Consider the following 16,177-nt stretch of genomic DNA (forward strand, 5'->3'; position numbering starts at 1 on the left):
GTTATACACCAGGTGGACACCAGTTTCTCTTCTCTCTCTCTTCACCGTCCAGGCTGACTCTCCTAGTTCTAACCACGGTGGCGTGTATCTCAGCACTGCTGTTCATGTGTCTTTTCTCTCTGCTGCTGCTGGTCGTCCAGCACCAGAACACCCTCAGTTCTGACAATGAGACCATGAACCCTGTCACAAGCACTGGAATCACCCCCAACATAGATCCTGACAGCATAGACACTGCTGTAATGTTTGGTCTCTACGCCCACATACTGTAGATCCACAGCCCATATAAGCTGCAGTCAGCAGCCAAGTTAGCTTGACAATAGATGAGAACTTAGATATGAATATCACTGGCTAAGCCATCCACTATCACAGTCTGAAATTGGGACAACTTCCAGAAGACAACATCTACCAGAGCCTGACCCTGGAACAGCTTCTAGAAAACAACATCTACCAGAGCCTGACCCTGGAACAGCTTCTAGAATACAACATCTACCAGAGCCTGACCCTGGAACAGCTTCTAGAAAACAACATCTACCAGAGCCTGACCCTGGAACAGCTTCTAGAAAACAACATCTACCAGAGCCTGACCCTGGAACAACTTCTAGAATACAACATCTACCAGAGCCTGACCCTGGAGCAACTTCTAGAATACAACATCTACCAGAGCCTGACCCTGGAACAACTTCTAGAATACAACATCTACCAGAGCCTGACCCTGGAACAGCTTCTAGAAAACAACATCTACCAGAGCCTGACCCTGGAACAGCTTCTAGAAAACAACATCTACCAGAGCCTGACCCTGGAACAGCTTCTAGAAAACAACATCTACCAGAGCCTGACCCTGGAACAACTTCCAGAAGACAACATCTACCAGAGCCTGACCCTGGAACAGCTTCTAGAAAACAACATCTACCAGAGCCTGACCCTGGAACAGCTTCTAGAATACAACATCTACCAGAGCCTGACCCTGGAACAGCTTCTAGAAAACAACATCTACCAGAGCCTGACCCTGGAACAGCTTCTAGAAAACAACATCTACCAGAGCCTGACCCTGGAACAGCTTCTAGAATACAACATCTACCAGAGCCTGACCCTGGAACAGCTTCTAGAAAACAACATCTACCAGAGCCTGACCCTGGAACAACTTCTAGAATACAACATCTACCAGAGCCTGACCCTGGAGCAACTTCTAGAATACAACATCTACCAGAGCCTGACCCTGGAACAACTTCTAGAATACAACATCTACCAGAGCCTGACCCTGGAACAGCTTCTAGAAAACAACATCTACCAGAGCCTGACCCTGGAACAGCTTCTAGAAAACAACATCTACCAGAGCCTGACCCTGGAACAGCTTCTAGAATACAACATCTACCAGAGCCTGACCCTGGAACAGCTTCTAGAAAACAACATCTACCAGAGCCTGACCCTGGAACAGCTTCTAGAAAACAACATCTACCAGAGCCTGACCTGGGACAACTTCCAGAAGACAACATCTACCAGAGCCTGACCCTGGAACAGCTTCTAGAAAACAACATCTACCAGAGCCTGACCCTGGAACAGCTTCTAGAAAACAACATCTACCAGAGCCTGACCCTGGAACAGCTTCTAGAATACAACATCTACCAGAGCCTGACCCTGGAACAGCTTCTAGAATACAATATTGAGCAGAGCCTGGGACCATCCACCAATTATACTGAGCAGAAATATAACTGCCAGATGTAAAGTGCTGGTCCCATGTTTCACAAGCTAAAATAAGATATCCCAGAAATGTTAAATACACACAAAAAACTTACTTCTCTCAAAAACCAATTTGGATTGGCTGGACCTGGCTCCCCAGTGGGTGGGCCTGGCTCCCCAGTGGGTAGGCCTATGCCCTCCCGGGTCCACCTTTAGCTGCATGTGAAATCCATAGATAACGGCCTAATGAATGTATTTCAATTGATTGAGTTCCTTGGGGTGGCAGGGTAGCCTAGTGGATAGAGTGTTGGACTAGTAACCAAAAGGATTGCAAGTTCAAATCCCTGAGCTGACAAGGTACACATCTGTCGTTCTACCCGTGAACAGGCAATTAACCCACGGTTCCTAGGCTGTCGTTGAAAATAAGAATTTGTTCTTAACTGACCTGCCTAGTTAAATAAAGGATAAAAACATAAACTGTAAGTCTTTGAAATTGTTGCATTTATATTTTTGGTCAGTAAAGATCACAGTTATTAGCAGAATAAAACATTGTCCACCAATTAGATTACTATATCTTGCAGAGCCTGAGACCAACCACCAATTAGACCACTGTTTATAGCAGAGTCAAAAGTTGTCCACTAATAAGATCACTGTTTATAGCATAGTCAAATGTTGTCCACCAATAAGATCACTGTATATAGCAGAGTCAAAATATGAATCAAAGTTACAATCATATAAATCAAACTAATAAACCTTCTTGAAAATCTACTCTGCTATTCTATTCTTTTCTCCAAATCACCTGTCTGTACTGCAGTAAGTACAGCGGATAGGGGGCGCTGTTAACCAGCAGGCCCGGTAGATGTACCGTTAATCCCGTAATTTGGTTACATTAACTTCTGTTAATGCATGTATTACTGTGATTCACCGTTCTCATTCTCAGAGTGGAATCATTGTTTGCGGAGTTCATATCCTGCTACACTTGTCAGAAACAAGTTTTAGCTCATTTCATAGCCATTATTTGGGAGTTTTGTCAATGATTTCATTGTCTTTTGTTTGGAATGTGAGTGTGTGTGATTTCTCTGTTCTGATAACGCTGAGGGAGCGTGCACACGCCAAGTTGATACAATGTCGCACTTCACTTGCGATAGCTCAAGTCAAGACAGACAGGTGGAGTAGAGAGATGAATGTGATTGAAAGAACCTGAATTTTCATCAGGATATGTTCTCCTGTTTTTATTTGTAGGTTTTTGACCTATGTATTTTACACAGTTGACTATGGCCTACAGTTGACTATGGCCTATAGGCTATCTCTGAGTTCCATGTGCTACTTTATATAGGATCACATTGTATCAATACAGCAAAGTATCAGTGCTCTTTTTTTAAACTGGAAAGTCAGTTAAGAACAAATTCTTATTTACAATGATGGCCTACCCCAGCCAAACCCAGCCAACACTGGGCCAATTGTGCACCAAACAATGGCACTGCCTGGATTTGAACCAGGGACTGTAGTGACACCTCATGCACTGAGATGTGCCACTCAGGAACCCATAACACTCTTAACTTAATAACTTAACAGTCTATAGAAATCAAATGTCTGTCCAACTGATTCGTTCTGGTGCCGGGCCTTCTCATGTCACTTTATCAATCTAACACACGGATAATTTATATTTAAAAAAAATCATGAAATCAATGAAACAATAAATGTGCAAGAAGAGACAGCAGAGCACATTCTGGATAGCTGAGGTCATACATTCTGGAGAGCTGAGGTCATACGTTCTGGAGAGCTGAGGTCATTCATTCTGGAGAGCTGAGGTCATACGTTCTGGAGAGCTGAGGTCATTCATTCTGGAGAGCTGAGGTCATACATTCTGGAGAGCTGAGGTCATACATTCTGGAGAGCTGAGGGCATACATTCTGGAGAGCTGAGGTCATGCATTCTGGAGAGCTGAGGTCATGCATTCTGGAGAGCTGAGGTCATACATTCTGGAGAGCTGAGGTCATACATTCTGGAGAGCTGAGGTCATACATTCTGGAGAGCTGAGGTCATACATTCTGGAGAGCTGAGGTCATTCATTCTGGAGAGCTGAAGTCATACATTCTGGAGAGCTGAGGTCATGAATTCTGGAGAGCTGAGGTCATGAATTCTGGAGAGCTGAGGTCATGCATTCTGGAGAGCTGAGGTCATACATTCTGGAGAGCTGAGGCCATACATTCTGGAGAGCTGAGGTCATACATTCTGTAGAGCTGAGGTCATGCATTCTGGAGAGGTGAGGTCATACATTCTGGAGAGCTGAGGTCATACATTCTGTAGAGCTGAGGTCATGCATTCTGGAGAGGTGAGGTCATACATTCTGGAGAGCTGAGGTCATACGTTCTGGAGAGCTGAGGTCATGCATTCTGGATAGCTGAGGTCATACATTCTGGAGAGCTGAGGTCATACATTCTGGAGAGCTGAGGTCATACATTCTGGAGATGAATAACCTGAGGTCATACATTCTGGAGATGAATAACCTGAGGTCATACGTTCTGGAGAGCTGAGGTCATGCATTCTGGATAGCTGAGGTCATGCATACTGGATAGCTGAGGTCATACATTCTGTAGAGCTGAGGTCATGCATTCTGGAGAGGTGAGGTCATACATTCTGGAGAGCTGAGGTCATACGTTCTGGAGAGCGGAGGTCATGCATTCTGGAGAGCTGACGTCATACATTCTGGAGAGCTGAGGTCATGCATTCTGGAGAGCTGACGTCATACATTCTGGAGAGCTGAGGTCATGCATTCTGGAGAGCTGAGGTCATGCATTCTGGAGAGCTGAGGTCATGCATTTTAATGATACTCACGACACATTATCTTCACACATTTTAGGTGCTTTTCACTGACAGCCACAACTCAATAATCAACGAGGCCTATTGCCACACGTGCTGCCCAAACTGCTGGCTTCCCAAATAGGCTATTCTTTTAAAAGTAGCTAATGATCCTTTGTGGCTAAGTCAAGCTCTCTGGTAAAGTATCTTGAATGATTTTATTTAGACAGGAGTAATTAAATCATTTTGGCAAAACATAAATTTACTTTAGGGGAAGCCAGTATCTAATCAGTGCACTGTGCATCCGCCAACTTTGCTTCCTAATTCACAAGTGGTTGAAACTGGAGATCAGTATATAATGACAAGATGCTCATGTCTCCGCCCTAACAATGGGAGTTGTTGTCCCAATGGCGGGAATGCAGGCGACAAGGTTAGGGTTACATATTCTGACCATAGAAACGCATTGGTCTTATTTTGGATAGATTCTTGAGAGAGTGAGCACTCCCGCTTCGCCTCTTCCTCTCTAATGAAACTCTCTCACCAGAGACAGCATCCTAGTGAGTGAAACAGTGCCCCTCTATCTTACAAAATGTAACGCATGTATCTGAATCTGTCTGGCCAGAAATAGTATGACAAGCCAAATTCTGTTGGTCCAGACAGCATCAGATACATGGTCTACACATACTGAGACAGAGGGGAGCTGTTTCACACGCTAGGATGCATTATCTGAGATTGATGCGTCTTTCTATCGGTGAACGTCTCGGTCAAATAAATGATCAATATTTCAATATTGAGGGCGGACCAAGCCCCTAGGGCCCCCCAGCAATGCCGGCCCTGGATATGAGTGAGAGGGGGAGAGAGGGAGAGAGAGGTAGGAGGAACTAGTTAGAGGCAGAGAGAGAGACAATGAGAATGTGAGAGAGAGAGAGAGAGAGAGACAGAGAGAGAGAGAGAGAGAGAGAGAGAGAGAGAGAGAGAGAGAGAGAGAGAGAGAGAGAGAGAGAGAGAGAGAGAGAGTGTGTGAGTTGGGGAAGTAATGCTCATCATTGTAGTGAAGGGTTAAAATGTATTAATAGTGTTGTTATTAATTTGCTCACGTGCCATTGTACTTATGCTCACTGTATAGCTGAATATTGAGGCCTCTGTCTGTGTCTAGCTCTCTGCCAAAACCCACAGCCCCTCGTCTGTGAGAAAAGGTGAGAAAGGGGACTGTGGATGATAGCGAGACACAGAGAGAGAGCATCTGTTTTTCTCTGAAACAAGGGCAGATTTTCATACTGCTGAGACAGGTTCTCAGAAATCTTGTGTTAAGAAAAACTTGTTATTTTAGATGCACATGCAGGTTTTGACAAAGGTATATAAGAACCTGTCTTTCTATTGTTCGGGGCAGAACTCAGGAGAGACATAAGTATGTATGTATGTGTTTCATGATGTTGTATTTACAGAGGAATTTCATTTCACCATTTTGTTCCTCTTGACATTTACTCTATATCACACATCACTTCCTGTTCAGCTTCCCTGTTCTAACAATACAGTCTTATATCAGTCTTACACAGAAGAAAACATAATTTATATTTTTCTTTTCAGCTCCGCCTATTCAGCCTGACATCACTAGGACCAGTCCCCGCACCCCTGTCATAGTCAGCAGGACAACGGTAGTCATAACAACAGGTAACCTCTAAACCAGTGTTACTCATTACTGGTCTTGGGGACCCCAAGGGGGCACATTTAATATTTTTACCCTAGCACTACACACCTGATTCCACTAATCAACTCATCATCAAACCTTTGATTAGTGGAATCAGGTGTGTAATAATGAGGCTAAAGCTAAATGATCCTCAGGACCAGGATAAAGATACACTGCTGTAGACACAGAGTGAGACAGTACATCTGCATTCTAAGCTGTCCAGCATCCAGATATCAGGGTATACAGTACATTCTAAAGTATTCAGACCGCTTGACTTATCCACATTGTATTACGTTACAGCCTTATTCTTAAATGGGACCGACCGGCTCGACTCTGACTTATGTAGCAAAATTTGAAATTGTGTTTTTTACATTGGATAAAAGTAAAGAATCAGAGCTAGAAAATTGTATATCATACACTACACTATCATACACTACAGCCGAGGAACAATGGTAAAGTAATTCTGCTTTGAAAGTTTATCAACTTTTGAGAAAATGTCCTTTGAATGTTTTGGTACCAGCTGGAGAGCTCTTCTTTGTCTACACCCATTCAACATCGTTCACACCCTCTTAAGCTTTAGCCCCACCCATCTCTTTAAGGGTTGATCCTAGCGTTCTGTCCTAACAACAGCAGTCAAGCACCCAAGCTAACTGGCTAACGTTGGCTAGCTTGCTAGCTACCTCCAGACACAAATGAGAGAACATGTCATAAAACTCTTCGATAGCAGGAGGGGTGAAGTCAGGCGCAGGAGACTGAGGTCCGTGAAACACACGTTTAATAGTATTGGAAAAATACCGCAACAGGGCAGGGTGCACAATAATCAGGTAGGAGAACAGCTCCAAAATACCCAAGGACGGGACGCAGCCCGGCAACCCTAATGCCTAAAACAAGCAGCGTGAAAATGGAAAATACAGCTAGCTATATAGCTAGCTAACATTACCCTACAACTAGCATAGCAAATGGCTCTGAGATACAAATAATATTACTACACTGATCATACACGTAATGTTAGCTAGCGAGCCAGCTAGCTAATGTTAGCTAGCTAGCCAACAGTACACTTTAACTTCAAATTTAAAAAACTGCCAAAATTAGAAACGTGGAATACCTGAAAATGTGGCTAGCTAGACTATCTTACCCGTATACTTGGATGGACGCTTCTCCCTCTCTCACTGATGCCATAGTTGCGCTTAGTTTGAAGATGTAATCCGGAGACAGGTGTTTCTCCATTTCTTTAGCTGTCGTACTCTAATTCCACTTATTTCAAAACTCGGTGGAAAGTGGAGAGCAACACTTAGGCAGTTCTACTATGCAATATATATATAAAAAAGCAGCATTAGACAGGATTACCTACACGTACTGACCAGCTCAAGTAAACAGAAGCATGCTACATGGCAGACCAATCCGAACTCATCACTCGGCATATCCAGCCCACTCATTATCTCAGCCAATCCTGGCTAGTGGGAAGGTTGTTGACTTTTTCTGTGGATGAACTACCTGATTTAAACATTTTATTCGTATTTACAGATGGCATACAAGTTTCTTATTAAGGCACGTGAAAGTTCACCTGTTCCAGAAGGCATTTCTGCAAAAAACACATTTGATTAAAAAAAAGAAGTTTATGTTCAGATGGCTCTCCTGTTAAGTAGTGACACGTGACATACGCCTAGTTTCCTGAAACGAGTCACAAATGGATTAAATTGTTTTTTTTTCTTCATCCCCATAATGACAAAGCAAAAACAGCTTTTTAGAAATGTTTGAAAATGTATTAAAAATAAAAACAAAATATTACATTTACATAAGTATTCAGACGCTTTGCTATGAGACTCGAAATTGAGCTCAGGTGCTTCCTGTTTCAAATCAATTCAAAATCAAATCAAATTATATTTGTCACACACATGGTTAGCAGATGTTAATGCGAGTGTAGCGAAGTGCTTGTGCTTCTAGTTCCGATAGTGCAGTAATATCTAACAATAATATCTAACAGTAATATCTAACAAGTAATCTAACAATTCCCCAAAAACTACCAAATACACACAAATCTTAAGGGATGAATGAGAATATGTACATGTAAGTATATGGATGAGCGATGGCGAAGGTGCAATAGATGGTATAAAATATAGTATATACATGTGATATGAGTAATGTAAGATATGTAAACATTAAAGTGGATTTATTTAGAGTGCATTGTATAAAGTGACTAGTGATACATTTATTAAAGTGGCCAGTGATTGGGTCTCAATGTAGGCAGCAGCCTCTCTGAGTTAGTGATTGCTGTTTAGCAGTCTGATGGCCTTGAGATCGAAGCTGTTTTTCAGTCTCTCGGTCCCAGCTTTGATGCACCAGTACTGACCTCGCCTTCCGGTGTGAACAGGCAGTGGCTCGGGTGGTTGATGTCCTTGATGATCTTTGTGGCCTTTCTGTGACATCGGGTGCTGTAGGTGTCCTGGAGGGAAGGTAGTTTGCCCCCGGTGATGCGTTGTGCAGACCGCACCACCCTCTGGAGAGCCTTGTGGGCAGAGAACTTTACAACTTCTCCACTGCTGTCCTTTCAATGTGGATAGGGGGGTGCTCCCTCTGCTGTTTCCCGAAGTCCACGATCATCTCCTTTGTTTTGTTGACTTTGAGTGAGAGGTTATTTTCCTGGCACCACACTCCGAGTGCCCTCACCTCCTCCCTGTAGGCTGTCTCATTGTTGTTGGTCAGAAAGTCCAGGACCCAATTGCACACGGCGGGGTTGAGACCAAGGGCCTCCAGCTTGATGATGAGCTTGGAGGGTACTATGGTGTTGAATCCTGAGCTGTAGTCAATGAACAGCATTCTTACATAGGTATTCATTTTGTCCAGATGGGATAGGGCAGTGTGCAGTGTGATGGCGATTGCATCGTCTGTGGACCTGTTGGGGCGGTATGCAAACTGAAGTGGGTCTAGGGTGGCCGGTAAGGTGGAGGTGATATGATCCTTGACTAGTCTCTCAAAGCACTTCATGATAACAGAAGTGAGTGCTATGGGGCGGTAGTCATTTAGTTCAGTTATCTTTGCCTTTTTGGGGACAGGAACAATGATAGCCATTTTGAAACATATGGGGACAACAGACTGGGACAGGGAGCAATTGAACATGTCTGTAAACAAACCAGCCAGCTGGTCTGTGCATGCTTTGAGGACGCAGCTAGGGATGCCGTCTGGGCCAGCAGCCTTGGTTGCTGGGTTAACACATTTAAATGTTTTACTCACGTCAGCCAAGGGAGAAGGAGAGGGGGGGCGCGGTACTTGTTAACGGGCCGCGACAGTGGCACTGTTTTATCCTCAAAGTGGGCAAAGAAGGTGTTTAGTTTGTCTGGAAGCATGACGTCTGTGTCAGTGACGTGGCTGGATTTTTGTGTTGTTGTCCTTGATTTCCTGTAGACCCTGCCACATATGTCTCGTGTCTGAGCCGTTGAATTGCGACTCCACCTTGTCCCTGTACTGGCATTTTGCTTGTTTTATTGCCTTGCGGCGGGAATAGCTAAACTGTTTATATTCAGACATATTCCCAGACCTCTTTCCATGGTTAAATGCGGTGGATCACACTTTCAGTTTTGCGCGAATGCCGCCATCCATCCACGGTTTCTTGTTAGGGTAGGATTTAATAGTCACAGTGGGTACAATATCTCCAATGCACTTCTTTATAAACGCACTCACCGAGTCAGCGGATAGGTCAAGGCTCTGAGGCTGACCGGAACATATTCCAGTCCGCGTGATCAAAACAATCTTGAAGCGTGGCTTCCGATTGGTCGGACCAGCGTTGAATGGTTATCGTCACTGGTACATCCTGTTTGAGTTTCTGCCTACAAGACGGAAGGAGCAAGATGGCGTCGTGGTCGGATTTGCCGAAGGGAGGGCGGGGGAGGGCTTTGTATGCATCGCGCAAGTTAGAGTAGCAGTGTTCGAGGGTATTGCATTTGCGCGTAGCGCAATCAATATGCTGGTAGAATTGAGGTAGACTTGTTTTCAAATTTGCTATGTTAAGCTACAATAAATGCAACATCAGGACGTATGGTTTCCAGTTTGCATATAGTCCAGTGAAGTTCCTTGATGGCCATCTTGGTGTCTGCTTGAGGGGGAATGTACACAGCTGTGATTATAACTGATGAGAATCCTCTTGGTAGGTAAAATGGCTGGCACTTGATTATAAGGAATTCTAGATCTGGTGAGCAGAAGGACTTGAGTTCCTGTATGTTGTTATGATTACACCATGAGTCGTTTCCATTGATCATCCTTGAGATGTTTCTACAACTTGATTGGAGTCCACCTGTGATAAACTGATTGGACATGATTTGGAAAGGCACACACCTCTAAACACCTGTAGAGTAAACACTGGTCTAAACACCTCTAAACACCTGTAGAGTAAACACTGATCTAAACACCTGTAGAGTAAACACTGATCTAAACACCTGTAGAGTAAACACTGATCTAAACAACAGTAGAGTAAACACTGATCTAAACACCTGTAGAGTAAACACTGATCTAAACACATGTAGAGTAAACACTGATCTAAACACCTGTAGAGTAAACACTGATCTAAACACCTGTAGAGTAAACACTGATCTAAACAACAGTAGAATAAACACTGATCGAAACACCTGTAGAGTAAACACTGGTCTAAACAACAGTAGAGTAAACACTGGTCTAAACACCTGTAAACACCTGTAGAGTAAACACTGGTCTAAACACATGTAGAGTAAACACTGATCTAAACACCTGTAGAGTAAACACTGTACTAAACATCCGTAGAGTAAACACTGGTCTAAACACCTGTAGAGTAAACACTGGTCTAAACACCTGTAGAGTAAACACTGATCTAAACACCTGTAGAGTAAACACTGGTCTAAACACCTGTAGAGTAAACACTGGTCTAAACACCTGTAGAGTAAACACTGATCTAAACACCTGTAGAGTAAACACTGGTCTAAACACCTTTAAACACCTGTGGAGTAAACACTGATCTAAACACCTGTAGAGTAAACACTGGTCTAAACACCTGTAGAGTAAACACCGGTCTAAACACCTGTAGAGTAAACACTGATCTAAACACCTGTAGAGTAAACACTGGTCTAAACAACTATAAACACCTGTAGAGTAAACAGTGATCTAAACACCTGTAGAGTAAACACTGATCTAAACACCTGTAGAGTAAACACTGATCTAAACACCTGTAGAGTAAACACTGATCTAAACAACAGTAGAATAAACACTGATCGAAACACCTCTAAACACCTGTAGAGTAAACACTGGTCTAAACAACAGTAGAGTAAACACTGGTCTAAACACCTGTAAACACCTGTAGAGTAAACACTGGTCTAAACACATGTAGAGTAAACACTGATGTAAACACCTGTAGAGTAAACACTGTACTAAACATCCGTAGAGTAAACACTGGTCTAAACACCTGTAGAGTAAACACTGGTCTAAACACCTGTAGAGTAAACACCGATCTAAACACCTGTAGAGTAAACACTGATCTAAACACCTGTAGAGTAAACACTGGTCTAAACACCTGTAGAGTAAACACTGGTCTAAACACCTGTAGAGTAAACACTGATCTAAACACCTGTAGAGCAAACACTGGTCTAAACACCTTTAAACACCTGTGGAGTAAACACTGATCTAAACACCTGTAGAGTAAACACTGGTCTAAACACCTGTAGAGTAAACACCGGTCTAAACACCTGTAGAGTAAACACTGATCTAAACACCTTTAGAGTAAACACTGGTCTAAACAACAGTAGAGTAAACACTGGTCTAAACACCTGTAAACACCTGTAGAGTAAACACTGGTCTAAACACATGTAGAGTAAACACTGATCTAAACACCTGTAGAGTAAACACTGTACTAAACATCCGTAGAGTAAACACTGGTCTAAACACCTGTAGAGTAAACATTGGTCTAAACACCTGTAGAGTAAACACTGATCTAAACACCTGTAGAGTAAACACTGGTCTAAACACCTGTAGAGTAAACACTGGTCTAAACACCTGTAGAGTAAACACTGATCTAAACACCTGTAGAGTAAACACTGGTCTAAACACCTTTAAACACCTGTGGAGTAAACACTGATCTAAACACCTGTAGAGTAAACACTGGTCTAAACACCTGTAGAGTAAACACTGGTCTAAACACCTGTAGAGTAAACACCGGTCTAAACACCTGTAGAGTAAACACTGATCTAAACACCTGTAGAGTAAACACTGGTCTAAACAACTATAAACACCTGTAGAGTAAACACTGATCTAAACACCTGTAGAGTAAACACTGATCTAAACACCTGTAGAGTAAACACTGATCTAAACACCTGTAGAGTAAACACTGATCTAAACAACAGTAGAATAAACACTGATCGAAACACCTCTAAACACCTGTAGAGTAAACACTGGTCTAAACAACAGTAGAGTAAACACTGGTCTAAACACCTGTAAACACCTGTAGAGTAAACACTGGTCTAAACACATGTAGAGTAAACACTGATGTAAACACCTGTAGAGTAAACACTGTACTAAACATCCGTAGAGTAAACACTGGTCTAAACACCTGTAGAGTAAACACTGGTCTAAACACCTGTAGAGTAAACACTGGTCTAAACACCTGTAGAGTAAACACTGATCTAAACACCTGTAGAGTAAACACTGGTCTAAACACCTTTAAACACCTGTGGAGTAAACACTGATCTAAACACCTGTAGAGTAAACACTGGTCTAAACACCTGTAGAGTAAACACCGGTCTAAACACCTGTGGAGTAAACACTGATCTAAACACCTGTAGAGTAAACACTGATCTAAACACCTGTAGAGTAAACACTGATCTAAACACCTGTAGAGTAAACACTGACCTAAACACCTGTAGAGTAAACACTGATCTAAACAACAGTAGAATAAACACTGATCGAAACACCTCTAAACACCTGTAGAGTAAACACTGGTCTAAACAACAGTAGAGTAAACACTGGTCTAAACACCTGTAAACACCTGTAGAGTAAACACTGGTCTAAACACATGTAGAGTAAACACTGATCTAAACACCTGTAGAGTAAACACTGTACTAAACATCCGTAGAGTAAACACTGGTCTAAACACCTGTAGAGTAAACACTGGTCTAAACACCTGTAGAGTAAACACCGATCTAAACACCTGTAGAGTAAACACTGATCTAAACACCTGTAGAGTAAACACTGGTCTAAACACCTGTAGAGTAAACACTGGTCTAAACACCTGTAGAGTAAACACTGATCTAAACACCTGTAGAGTAAACACTGGTCTAAACACCTTTAAACACCTGTGGAGTAAACACTGATCTAAACACCTGTAGAGTAAACACTGGTCTAAACACCTGTAGAGTAAACACCGGTCTAAACACCTGTAGAGTAAACACTGATCTAAACACCTGTAGAGTAAACACTGGTCTAAACAACAGTAGAGTAAACACTGGTCTAAACACCTGTAAACACCTGTAGAGTAAACACTGGTCTAAACACATGTAGAGTAAACACTGATCTAAACACCTGTAGAGTAAACACTGTACTAAACATCCGTAGAGTAAACACTGGTCTAAACACCTGTAGAGTAAACATTGGTCTAAACACCTGTAGAGTAAACACTGATCTAAACACCTGTAGAGTAAACACTGGTCTAAACACCTGTAGAGTAAACACTGGTCTAAACACCTGTAAAGTAAACACTGATCTAAACACCTGTAGAGTAAACACTGGTCTAAACACCTTTAAACACCTGTGGAGTAAACACTGATCTAAACACCTGTAGAGTAAACACTGGTCTAAACACCTGTAGAGTAAACACCGGTCTAAACACCTGTAGAGTAAACACTGATCTAAACACCTGTAGAGTAAACACTGGTCTAAACAACTATAAACACCTGTAGAGTAAACACTGATCTAAACACCTGTAGAGTAAACACTGATCTAAACACCTGTAGAGTAAACACTGATCTAAACACCTGTAGAGTAAACACTGATCTAAACAACAGTAGAATAAACACTGATCGAAACACCTCTAAACACCTGTAGAGTAAACACTGGTCTAAACAACAGTAGAGTAAACACTGGTCTAAACACCTGTAAACACCTGTAGAGTAAACACTGGTCTAAACACATGTAGAGTAAACACTGATGTAAACACCTGTAGAGTAAACACTGTACTAAACATCCGTAGAGTAAACACTGGTCTAAACACCTGTAGAGTAAACACTGGTCTAAACACCTGTAGAGTAAACACCGATCTAAACACCTGTAGAGTAAACACTGATCTAAACACCTGTAGAGTAAACACTGGTCTAAACACCTGTAGAGTAAACACTGGTCTAAACACCTGTAGAGTAAACACTGGTCTAAACACCTGTAGAGTAAACACCGGTCTAAACACCTGTAGAGTAAACACTGATCTAAACACCTGTAGAGTAAACACTGATCTAAACACCTGTAGAGTAAACACTGATCTAAACACCTGTAGAGTAAATACTGATCTAAACAACTCTAAACACCTGTAGAGAAAACACTGATCTAAACACCTGTAGAGTAAACACTGATCTAAACACCTGTAGAGTAAACACTGATCTAAACACCTGTAGAGTAAACACTGGTCTAAACACCTGTAGAGTAAACACTGATCTAAACACCTGTAGAGTAAACACCTGTAAACACATGTAGATTAAACACAGGTCTAAACACCTGTAAACACCTGTAGAGTAAACACTGGTCTAAACACCTGTAGAGTAAACACTGGTCTAAACACATGTAGAGTAAACACTGATCTAAACACCTGTAGAGTAAACACCGGTCTAAACACCTGTAGAGTAAACACTGATCTAAACACCTGTAGAGTAAACACTGGTCTAAACAACTATAAACACCTGTAGAGTAAACACTGATCTAAACACCTGTAGAGTAAACACTGATCTAAACACCTGTAGAGTAAACACTGATCTAAACACCTGTAGAGTAAACACTGATCTAAACAACAGTAGAATAAACACTGATCGAAACACCTCTAAACACCTGTAGAGTAAACACTGGTCTAAACAACAGTAGAGTAAACACTGGTCTAAACACCTGTAAACACCTGTAGAGTGAACACTGGTCTAAACACATGTAGAGTAAACACTGATGTAAACACCTGTAGAGTAAACACTGTACTAAACATCCGTAGAGTAAACACTGGTCTAAACACCTGTAGAGTAAACACTGGTCTAAACACCTGTAGAGTAAACACTGGTCTAAACACCTGTAGAGTAAACACTGATCTAAACACCTGTAGAGTAAACACTGGTCTAAACACCTTTAAACACCTGTGGAGTAAACACTGATCTAAACACCTGTAGAGTAAACACTGGTCTAAACACCTGTAGAGTAAACACCGGTCTAAACACCTGTGGAGTAAACACTGATCTAAACACCTGTAGAGTAAACACTGATCTAAACACCTGTAGAGTAAACACTGATCTAAACACCTGTAGAGTAAACACTGACCTAAACACCTGTAGAGTAAACACTGATCTAAACAACAGTAGAATAAACACTGATCGAAACACCTCTAAACACCTGTAGAGTAAACACTGGTCTAAACAACAGTAGAGTAAACACTGGTCTAAACACCTGTAAACACCTGTAGAGTAAACACTGGTCTAAACACATGTAGAGTAAACACTGATCTAAACACCTGTAGAGTAAACACTGTACTAAACATCCGTAGAGTAAACACTGGTCTAAACACCTGTAGAGTAAACACTGGTCTAAACACCTGTAGAGTAAACACCGATCTAAACACCTGTAGAGTAAACACTGATCTAAACACCTGTAGAGTAAACACTGGTCTAAACACCTGTAGAGTAAACACTGGTCTAAACACCTGTAGAGTAAACACTGATCTAAACACCTGTAGAGTAAACACTGGTCTAAACACCTTTAAACACCTGTGGAGTAAACACTGATCTAAACACCTGTAGAGTAAACACTGGTCTAAACACC

The 16,177-nt window shown here is 42.0% G+C and overlaps 1 protein-coding gene across 3 annotated transcripts in view; it reads left to right on the forward strand.

Annotated features, from left to right (window-relative positions):
- The window catches only part of LOC115147641 (CMRF35-like molecule 5), a 54,088-nt gene that overhangs the window by 11,028 nt on the left and 26,883 nt on the right, over positions 1–16,177 (forward strand). For 2 of the 3 annotated variants that reach the window (XM_029689925.1, XM_029689927.1), the window contains exon 3: positions 6,067–6,150. The exons of the other annotated variant lie outside the window; for it this stretch is intronic. In XM_029689925.1, coding sequence (XP_029545785.1) covers positions 6,067–6,150 — 84 coding nt within the window. The remainder of the gene's footprint in view (positions 1–6,066; positions 6,151–16,177) is intronic. 3 annotated transcript variants of the gene reach the window in all.

Source organism: Salmo trutta, chromosome 14 (genome assembly GCF_901001165.1).
Source record: "Salmo trutta chromosome 14, fSalTru1.1, whole genome shotgun sequence".
Classification (NCBI taxonomy): domain Eukaryota; kingdom Metazoa; phylum Chordata; class Actinopteri; order Salmoniformes; family Salmonidae; genus Salmo; species Salmo trutta.